The 11028-nt window shown below is 54.1% G+C and overlaps 1 protein-coding gene across 1 annotated transcript in view; it reads right to left on the bottom strand.

Moving 5' to 3' along the window:
* Positions 1 to 4001: 4001 nt before the first annotated feature.
* Positions 4002 to 11028, bottom strand: part of FBLN7 (fibulin 7) — a 36473-nt gene continuing 29446 nt past the window's right edge. Inside the window, exon 8 of the mRNA XM_032948613.2 lies at positions 4002 to 10002. Coding sequence (XP_032804504.1) covers positions 9621 to 10002 — 382 coding nt within the window. The 3' untranslated portion in view covers positions 4002 to 9620. The remainder of the gene's footprint in view (positions 10003 to 11028) is intronic.

Genomic DNA, 11028 nt, shown 5'->3' with positions numbered 1-11028 from the left:
TGCATCTGTGACCACCACAGTGGCTAAACGGGGGATCTGGACGGGCGCGAGGGGCTGAAACCCCTCCACCTTAAAAAAAATGTACCACTAAACCACGACTGAAATATGTAACTAATAAGCTTGTGCCGGAGGCCCCGGGGGGACAGACGTCTATGACGTCTCCTGGCCAAACCCCAATTGTCGGAGCCAGGAGATTGAATCTCTACACTCGGGACTCCTCCAGAAACAACGAAAAGCCACTTCGTGTGGCCACGTGGAATGTTCAAACGCTCACTGCGGAGGAGAGGCTGCCACTCCTCTGTCGGGAGCTGGACCGGTACCGCCTGGATCTCTGTGGCATTCAGGAGGTCCGGTGGACCGGTTCTGGCTCCTGCCACCATGAGGGGTGGACAGTCCTCTACTCGGGGCAGCAGACTGCCAAACAACAGGGTGTGGTTCTTCTTTTGAACAAAATAATGAAGGAGGCGTGGGAGCGTGGCGGTGAGGTGTGGGAAGCTGTAAGCCCCACGCTACTTTGGACTCGACTTCCCATCAACCGGAGGCGAGGAGTGGTGGTCGTGGTTACGTATGCCCCCCACCGAAGACGAACATCCGTGGAGGGATGCAGGCAAAGCCGATGAGTCAGATGCCTTCTATGACCTCCTGTCACAGGTGCTGGCTAAAGTGGCCCCTCGGGATAGAGTCATCTTGTTGGGTGACTTCAATGCCCGAGTTGGTCATGATGCTGGTACCTGGTCTGGAGTGATTGGAGGGCATGGGTCAGATCAGCTCAATAACAACGATAGGAGGCTGCTAAATTTTTGTGAAGCCCATGGGCTTGTAATTACCAACACGTGTTTTGGCATCGGCGCATCCACACAACATCATGGATGCATGCCGTGTCCAAGCAAGAACATCTGCTGGACTACATAGTGACGGACCAGCGGATGCGAGCCCATGTCCTTGACACCAGGACCTACCGTGGAGCTGATCTGCCCTCTGACCATCGACTAGTCATCTGTAGGATGCGCCTGCCATTCTTCCACTCCGGTGGTGGTGTACACCCAGGACCCAATTCCAACCTGAAGTGGCCTGGTTTCAGTTATCTGATGAAAGTTGCAAGCGAGAATTTCATCATCGCTTGCGGCTGGGGTTGGCATCGTCCCCCACTCCTCCTGATGTCGAGGATAAATGGGCGAGGTTTAGGACTGTGACTCATGCAGCTGCAATGGCTGCTTTGGGTACACGGTCCAGACCTCCCCATAGACCCTGGCTGACAGAGGAGGTGTTCAGGATGGTTGAGAAAAAGCGACAGGCCCACTGTCATTGGCTACAGAATCCCACGTCAGAGAATGAGGAGGCTTACCGCAGCCTTCGCTCGAAGGTTCGGAGAGCCGTGAGGCGCTGCAAGGATGGGTGGTGGTCGCGGGTTGCTGAGGAGATGGAGTCTGCCTCAGTGGCCCGCGATCACCAATCTCTATTTAACTCCATCAAAAAAGTAACCTGCAGCACCACACCTATTGCTATCATTAGAGAAAAAAAAAGTGATCCAATCTCCGACCTCCAGGAACAGGTTTGAAGATTTGCTGAGCATTTCTGTGAGGTCCTGGGGGAGGAGAAATCCCTCAGCCAAGAAAACATTGTGGCACAAAGTGGAGATGCCCCTGCTGAGGCTGCAGTGCCGCAAATATTGGAAAAAGTCACCCCCTGTGAGTGGCTGGCTGAGGTGCCATCTGTTGAGGAAGTACTGAAGGCGATTCGGAGTCTGAGACCAGGAAAGGCACTGGGTAGATATGATCTCCCAAGCGAAATGCTGAGGGAGGGTGGCGTTTGTGCACAGACTGCCCTATATGACATCATAACAACAGTCTGGACCACTGCACAGGTTCCAAAGGATTGGAAGGATGCCCTGGTGGCCCCCCTCTTTAGGAAGGGGGACCGCACAGACTGTAACAACTACAGGGGCATCTCACGCCTCAGTGTGCCGGGAAAAGGTCCTGGCAAGGATTATTCAACATCGTCTTGCCAGGCACGCAGAAGAAAGGCTTGCAGAGCCCCAATGCGATTTCAGGAAAGGGCGGTCCTGCACAGATGCCATATTTTCTGTCCGTCTGCTACAGCAGAGGTGTAGGGAATTCCAACAAGACCTACATCTCTGCTTTATTGACCTGGTCAAGGCCTATGATACCATCAGTAGGCCTGGGCTCTGGGTTGTTCTTCGTGCTTTTGGAGTCCCTGACCCTCTGCTCACGATCATTAAGGACCTTCATGATGGTGAGCGGGCCTGGGTAAAACTACGTGGCCGTGAGTCAGAGCCATTCCCTGTACACCTTGGGGTGCGACAGGGATGTCCTCTGGCTCCCACATTATTTAACATCTATTTTGACCACGTAGTTCGTGAAGCCTTCAATAGCTGTACCGGGGGAATCTCCATTTTGTACAGATATAATGGGAGGCTGATCGATGCCCAGGTGCGGTCAAGGGATGGCTCCCTATTGCTCAACCACGTTATGTATGCCGAGGATTTGGTAATAGCTGCTCATTCAGAGGAGGAGTTGGAGACGTTGCTGCTGAGACTGGAGCGTGCCACGAAGAGATGGGGCCTTACCATCAGCCCCACCAATACTAAGCACCTGCCTGGGTATTTTGTACCATCGGACACTCCACCCCCACAACTCCCAATCGGTGATGGGGCAGTTGTGGAGACAGTGGAGAGTTTCCCATACCTGGGCAGTGTGCTCATGACCGGCTCCAGTTTAACAGCAGAGGTCTCTCTCCGAATCAGTCGAGCGGCAATATCTTTTCATCGGTTGCATAACGCTGTGTGGAAGCTACCTGGTCTGTCGCTCCGCACTAAGCTTCAGGTCTTCTCGGCCACGGTAATTCCCTCCCTTCTCTACGCTTGCGAAACGTGGACTCCCTAATGGAACATCTTCGCCGGTTAGAAACATTTAGGCTGGCCTGCCTACGATCCATCCTGGGTTTAACCAGGCTGAATTGTGTGAGGAGCTCACAAATCCTTGAAAGATCTGGGCACGGTCCCATCGGTGAGCTCCTCCGGCAGGCAAGGCTGCGTTGGCTGGGTCATGTAGCCCGCATGCCCAGCCACCGCATGCCGAAACAGCTTTTGTTCGGCCGAATCGAGGGGGCTAAACGGGCGCGGCACGGGCTAGAGAAGAGATGGAGTGATGTGGTACAGGAGGACGTGGAGCTGAGTGGACTTGCCGATGACTGGTACCAGCGTTGTCAAGATCGGCCTCTGTGTAGGAGGCTCATGAAGGACGCTACTGGGCAGTTGGAGGCAGTCACCCTCCAACAACAACGGAGGGTGGAGGAGCGACGCTCACAACAACGAGCGGAGCGCCAGGTGGCTAAAGCACAGCAGGTTGGCACAGTAGGGGACACAGGTGGTGCATCAGCCAGTCATCTCAGTCATCTTAGTTAGTCGACCCGTGGCACTTGGACCTCCTGCCAGCGGGCGTTCGACACTTCGCGTAGCCTCAAGGTGCACATGGCCTGGCACAAGCGTCGAGGTGACGTCACCGCCACTTAGTGGCGAATGGCGGTTGTTGTTGTGTGAGTGAGTGAGCGTGTCTGTGTACGTACGTGCGTGTGAGTCCGTGAGAGTGTGAGTGAGCGTGTGTGTGGGTGAGAACGCGTGTGCGTTAGCACCTGCCCCAGTCAAGGTTAAAGCCCTAGAATCGGACATCTGGACCCCATAAATCCCAGCAGTTAAAGCTGGTCCCGAGCTGCCTGCGTTTATAGCTTCGGTCCAAAATTGTTCCCGTAGGAAGCAGCGCCGAGCGAGCGCCCGGAGACTCGAGGAGGAGATGAAGAACAACAACACGAGGAATCGTCAAAATATCGTCGCCTCGCAGGAGTTCAGTTCGTCATTCACGCCCATTAATCAATCTGTGCGGACCTTTGAGTGCAGCTGCCTTCATCCGTCACCACAGCCGCTGCACCTGACCGGCGATGGTGACGTATGGCGCGGGAAAGGGATTCAGCCAGCAGTGGACCGATGAAGGAGAGTGAATGAATTTTATTCATTTTAGCAAGCACGGCAGATGGAAGAAAGAAAGAAGCGGTGATGAATAACGTTCGACCTCAGAGGCCTATGATATGTAATGTCACCTTGCTGATGAAAACACAAAAAATATTTTGGTGCGGATGGTTTTCCATTGGCCGTGTTGCCGTGCCGAGCTGGAACCGAACCGCGATACGCCGGTCTCAAAAAAAAAAACATCCGACTCGGGGGCTGAAGTCGGGCTAGGGCTAACGACGCGTTCTTCGTGCACGACATCGGCGAGCACGCCGCACGGGCAACGCTGACCCCGCGTCATCTCCACGTGATGCCTCGACTCGGTCAGTTGCGCGTGCGACGTCGCCCATTGCATGAAACACCTTTGACCCCCAAATTTGTAAATGAAAGCAACCTCGAAATTTAATAATGCACCCTTTTTTTGCCGTGGCGCAACACGGGAAGGGGAGTAGAGTCGATGACGTTAATGAGTGGGGAAAAGTTAAAGGAACCAAAACTAATTTATTAAGCTTTTGTTTTAACCAGGTAAGGCCCCCACTGAGCTGTATAGCTCGTTTTCAGAAGCGGCATGGCTACACATGATAGCCCAACGAAGTGGCTCATCACGTGGACATGTGTAGCAGCCAAATTCTCTAAACGCGTGGATGTTGATTCAAAATGTGGAGGGAAAAAACAGAGTGCCAGGAGAACATCCACGCGACCACGAGGAGAGAGACACGCACACTCCAAATATACAGCAGGCGTCAGGGTCGGAATGGAACCCACGGCCTCCTGTATACCTGGCGAGGTAGATAACATCTAGGTACGGAATTCCTCAAGACGGACAAAAAGGAGGGCACAGCTCAAGATGAGCTGCAGGAAGAAAGTTGCAGCAATTGTTCACGATATGCACATTTCTTAATTTCCACCCCCCCCACCCTCCTACTCCCCCAGCGCCTCTGCCCACCCAGCAGCAGAAATGGGTACACCGAAACTCAATACATCGGCAGGTCGAGTGTGGTGAGGTGAAGTGTGGGTACTGCCACCTCTTCAAAGACGTCTGGCCAGCGTGCAAGAGTAGGCCAAAAACACCTCCTTATGGGGAGGGGGGGGGGGTTCTCTAGAGATCCCTTCTTAGGTCCTGTCGCCAGCAGTGGCGTGCGCAAGAAATTGCAAGGGCTGCACCTGAAACCTTTGCGAGTACGTTCGTCCCACCAAAGTTTATTTTTTCACGTCAGGTGGTGCCCATGTCAGCTCGAGCCCACTGACCAATAATAACGCGACGCCAGAACGAGGCGGGTTTTCTTTCCTGCAGAGCCGAGGAAATTGTTCCTTGCACGGGATCAATCGTGTGTCCCCGTGCGCAACAAAAAAATTGCGACGTTCGATCGAATCCCCAGAACAATACACAGACACTCACTCAAAGGATCGCCTTGCCAACTGGTTTTTTTAAAATATTTTTTTTTATTTTCTTTGCACGGCGGTGGGACAGCAGAAGGTGAAAAACGCCGTGTGGCCTTGGGCATAGCCCGTGACAAAGCGACAACTCACGAATCGCAGTGCCAAAGATTTAACCGTCGATGCCTCTCCGAGCCTTCAGTTTCATTGAGGGTGGGTGCCAAACTGGGACTTTTGGCCCATTCTACTAAGGCGTCTTAGGCTTTACGTGGCGGAGGGCGATTGGGGCAGGAGGAAGCCAGCAACCCCGGAGAAAAAAAACCCCACCACGCATACCAAGTGGGTGACACTCAGCCCTGCCACCTCCTCGCCACACATCGCTCGCAGCCTCCCAACACAACTGGCCGATCGCCTAAAATATGAAGCGGACTCAACGCTGCTTTAGCTTCCGAGAGCCGACGAGTTCGGGGCGCGTTCAGGACGGTTCGGTTGCAGGCGAGCGTCACGGGAAACGCGACGGGCGCGGCAGCAGTCACGTGCCAGCGTCTTGAGTCGGACTCCAAGGTGTCATCCCACCGCCAAAAAAAAAACACCAAGCGACCAAACATCCCTCTCCCGTTCCGAATCATCATCAATCGTCATCCACGATGAATCCACTGCTGGATGGAGGCCTCGCCAAGTCGTCGACGACTTGCACAGGTCTGCGATGTGACGATCCACGTGGCACCTGCAACGCTTTTACTCGGGGTCCTTCCGCTAGCAATGGGACTGCACCCTCTTATCTTCAACATCTGGACTGTTATGGGGAGGGGAAGATCTCACCAAGAAGGCAGACGCTTCTACAACCATATAGCACATTGAATCTCCTGAGACGTTTAATGATACACACAAAAACTACCCGGAGATTAAATGACTTCGGTTGGAGAAGCATCCGTCTTTCCTTACCCATAACTGTCTCGATACAAAGTCCAACTCCCGAACAGCCACAAGGAACGTCTTTAACCTTTAAGGAACGGACGTCGATGTCGCTGTGGCTTTACAATTCGAGTTGGAACGCAGCGAGGTCACGACGGCCGCAGTGGGTGGTTACGGCCTCCCGTCTTCCTCCCAGCCTCAACAAGCCTCGACCGTACACATTGTAGGTTCTCGATTCCTCCATCCGTCCGTCGTAGTCCCTCGGCCCTGCGAGCGTCGTTGCGGACCGGCTTCGGGTGCCGACGAATTTGCAAGCAGACGTGTGACGACGTATCGATGAATCAAATGAAGAAAATAGGCGATTATTTTACGCGTCAAAGTGTGCGAGAAAGGATGGATTATTTGCTGTTTCCGTGCCAATTGATTGTAATTATTACAGCTGACGTGACGTTCGGTGCTTCATGGGACGAACGAAACTGTACAAGTGAGACGTGACCGCGAAACGATACAAACGAGATCGCAAAACGAGACAACAACAGCAAACACTGGGGACTTGAATCGCGACCCGGATCGTGAATATTATTCGAATCGTTGGGGGTGGAGGTTGGGTTTGAGGGCTTAATATGGAACTGGGACTATTCGTCGATTAATCGACAAAACTTTCCTGCGGTCGATTACTCGGACTAATTTAGAACAGCAGTCCCCCCCTCCCACCCCCTCCAACATTCTGCCTCGCGAAGGCGGTAAACCCCCCTACAAGCCACAGCCAGCATGACGCAGCCGATGGTGCCGATGCCATCACAAAACCCCACCCATCACCTCCCGTCCAGCGGCACACGTGGGAACAGAGGTGACACGTTGTTGTTTCTCTCTCTCTCTCTTTACAACTGCTATCGTGTATTCCCATCAGTCGCGTAATCTAACCGTAGACTAATTGGGTACTCTATCATGTAAACACGCATTCATCGACCGACAACACTTGAATAATATAGAGAGGATGGCAGAACTTGGGGAGACTGGTGGCTGCTCCTCCTCCTCCTCGCGCCGTGCGGCGCGTTACAATCTAAAATCATTGTCGTTACACGGAGCGATTGATGACTTTAATAATAATAATCCCGTGGCCCAGCTCAGGTTGAATCGTCGCTGTGTCTCACGGCGCAGGTGCTGTGAGCGTCTCAGGAAATCCTAAAACCTCGCATAATGTATTGGCCTCTGTTTTTGCCGATCCCAGCTAATCAAGGGATTCAGGAGAAAGGATGATGATGATGATGATGATTTGACAGCGATTATTGCGCCAAAGTACGTATGTTGAACTTCTTGCGCGAAAGCAGTTCAACATATATATATATACATACACACATATAAAACTGCTTTTTGTGCTTAGTTTGTTGTCCTGCCCCCGCACCTTCGATGAGCACGGTTTGGCTACGTACGGTGCGAAAGAAGTTCCACGTGCATACACGCGTGCAACGTCGATCGTGGCGGGCGTGAAGAGTCGAGTGGAAGGCAATGGATGCAGAGCCGTGAAGTTTCACTACCGATGCCGTCTTGCAATAAGCGAGTATACAGAGTTTGTCGTGGCTGCTTGAAGCTTCTACCTCCTCTCTGCCCTGCAGAGAGGTGGTTCGAAGAGAGATATACAAACTTGTTGACCAATAATCAGACACTCGCAGCTTGTTGTCTTGCTTGTTTATTTTGAATTACAAATGAAGTCGTCACTCGCTACACGCGCCTGATGATTGGTCAACAAGCTCATATAATATGCCTTCGATTCGCCTCTGCGTCACGTCGACAAAACACACACACACACGATCTCAATCTTCAACTGAACCGGCACTCTGTACGTCACGTGGGGGCGTGTTGAATAACCATCGGGCGTGGGTAGCGTGTAAGACTGAATTAATGTTCGAGAACATTGGTGAAGATGGAAAGGCGGACTGTAGTGGACCGGAGTCGGATAATTCCCATTCCGCTCTTCCCCAGCTCCTCTCACTGACAGTGTTCACGGCTCGTGCGTCCACTACATTCCAGTCTCGGGTTACGCGTGCGCGTGGTGGTCGTTTAACGCGTGGTGTTCAATTAATCCACTTACACGCGTCACCCGACACTGCTAAACATGTCTTCCCACTTCAACTCCAAAGCGTGCTGGCTCGGTTCGTGAACTTGGCTGGAGGGTGTTCCTCCGGTCGGCATTACCCCACCGACCCTGCCCAAATACATACATGTAGTTTTCACGTGCCACGTGCATCGGGTTTGAACTCGAGTTTCCATCGCAGCCGTTTGTTTCTGTACGTAATGTATCTTGTCAACTCGAATTGTCTGCAAATTTGGGCTGCGGTCCGCATTTTATAGGGGCCCAACTCACTCCACGGGCTGGCTTAAATTCCCTCCGTAAGAGTTCGGGCTGCCGGGAGTCAATGCGTCACCATCTATGTTTAAAAAAAAAAGACTTTGGAGTCGGATAAATTATAAAATTTTATATTTAAACTTGACATTGAATGTTGTCAGCAATGTGGTCTTGGCCACTGACTCGCGGGTGTGTTTTAAAAAATTGTATTTGGAGAGAGAGACCAGCCCAACTCACGTGATAACTCTAGCAACTCGGAGAAATTGTGGAATTGCTACATTTTCAGTCAATGCGAGTTGTCACTCCGCTGGAAATCTGGGACGTAAATGAGGCCAACTCAGGCCGACTTGAGTCGACCCCAGATTGGCTGTCCCACGGAAACACAGCACAACGATCTCAGCCCTTTCCCACTGGCTCAACCGAGCCGCGCCAGCGGTGCCGGCGGTCTTCCATTGGCCCTGTTGCCGTGCCCAGCTGGAACCAAACCGTGATACGCGGGTCTCAAAAAGACATCCGACTCGGGGGCTAAAGTTGAACCCGTTCATCGTGCACGACATCGGACGGTACGCCGCGCGGGCAACGCTCTCGCTGCGTCATCTCCACGTGCTGTCTCAACACGCTCATTGGCGTGTGCCACGTCGACGGGGCGGCTCGAATTCTGCAGCGGGGACACCCGCCCCCCCCCCCACTCCCCCCCACACCGCGACGCCTCTCGAGCCGCGCGGGGCCTCCCACGCTCTTCGCGGCCCCCTCGGCGAGTCTCGGTTGTACGGTTGGTGGGTGGGGGAGGGAGGGAGGGAAGTCAGAACTCGGACAGAGGGGCATCGTACAAAACCGGAGCCGCGCAGCTATAAAACAACAACAACAACAGCAAAAAACATCAACAACGGCAGCAACAAATATCGCAGCAAAGCGGTGGGGGGTAGGTGGGGGGGGGGGGGGCCGGAGGTGCGGCGGGAGCTAAAAGTCGTAAGCCGACACGAGCACGGTGACGTGGGACACGTGCTTGGCGAGCAGGGATTTATCGGCGAACTCCGCCATCTCCAGCTCCAGCTCGAGGGATCGGGGTCCGCGCAGGGGACTCATGAGGATGAGGACCCCCGTCTGCCGGTCCGAGCGCTGCACCATGAAGTGGCCTCGGTGCCCGCCGGCGCCGCCGACGATGCCGAAGCGAAGGCTGTCGCTGGCGGCGCGGCTGCCGAGGGGCGCTGCGGAGCCCATGCGGAAGAGCGTGGCCGGGGTGCTGAGGTTGCTGGGCAGGGCCAGGAAGTGGTGCGAGATGGTCTTGGGTGCCTGGTGGCAGCTGCGGCTGTCCATCGGGCACGGGTTGCGCTCGCAGTGACTGCGCCACGTGTGGGGGGGGTGGGTTGGGTTTGAGGAGGTGGGGGGGGTAGGGAGATGGTGGGGAGGGGGGCATAGTTTGTGTACGAATGCACAAACACGTGAGCACACGTAGAGATACACAAGCACAAATAAACCCCCCGTATAGCCTTAACGAGGGGGATGGGTGACCAGCACCACGCCCGGCCGCCTTTGTCTCCCCAGTGGCGATGTTTACACCCCATACCAGGTACTCATTTGAGGCTCAGTCGCCCTAGGGGAGGCCCAGGACCGGTTCACGGTAGTCGTCATAGACACGTGCGTAAGCGCACAAGGCGAACAGATTCACGCGGGGCAGAGCGCACGAACACAATAGCAGCGCACGTGCATCCACGCACTCACGAATACGTACTGATGTAAGAACACACGTTATGTCGCAAAGGGGTGGGGAGGAGGTGTGGGGCATTTGGTCGGTCCGAGATCTTTTGGTTGCTATTAGCAGTTCGATTAAAGAAGGAAATAGCTTCCTTCCAAAAAGGCATACATACACGCAGACAGAACGCACACACACGCACACACGCACGCGCGGAAAACACAATACACAGGGCACATTTGCACACAAGCACACAGGGAGAAACACACAATACGGCATACGCACACGTGCGTTGCATACATACAGATACAAAGGTCTACCCCCCACCGTATATCGTCAACAGTCTGGTGGGGGCAAGTGCTGTTAGCGAGCACTTAACTACCGCTCGCAAGTCCCTTGCGCCTCGAAAGAGCCGCGTGCAGCGTCACAATAGAGCCGCAGCACGTGGTCGCAGCACGTGGTCGCATGACGTGGCCGCAGCACGTGGTCGCAGCACGTGGTCGCAGTAAACAGTCGCAGCGTCACGTACGACAAAGACAAAAATCGCCCGTGCAAGCCTTTAACAGACTGCTGGGGGCAAGTGCTGTTAGCGAGCAGCTATGATGAAGGCCGGAAGGGCACACGAAGGAGCGCGGCTGGGGGGGGGGAGGGGTTGTTAGGGGGCCAGCAACACGC

Source organism: Petromyzon marinus, chromosome 6, assembly GCF_048934315.1.
Source record: "Petromyzon marinus isolate PM22_M1 ecotype Great Lakes invasive population chromosome 6, UKy_Petmar_22M1.pri1.0, whole genome shotgun sequence".
NCBI classification, from domain to species: domain Eukaryota; kingdom Metazoa; phylum Chordata; class Hyperoartia; order Petromyzontiformes; family Petromyzontidae; genus Petromyzon; species Petromyzon marinus.
This window is presented reverse-complemented; position numbering and strand designations above follow the sequence as displayed.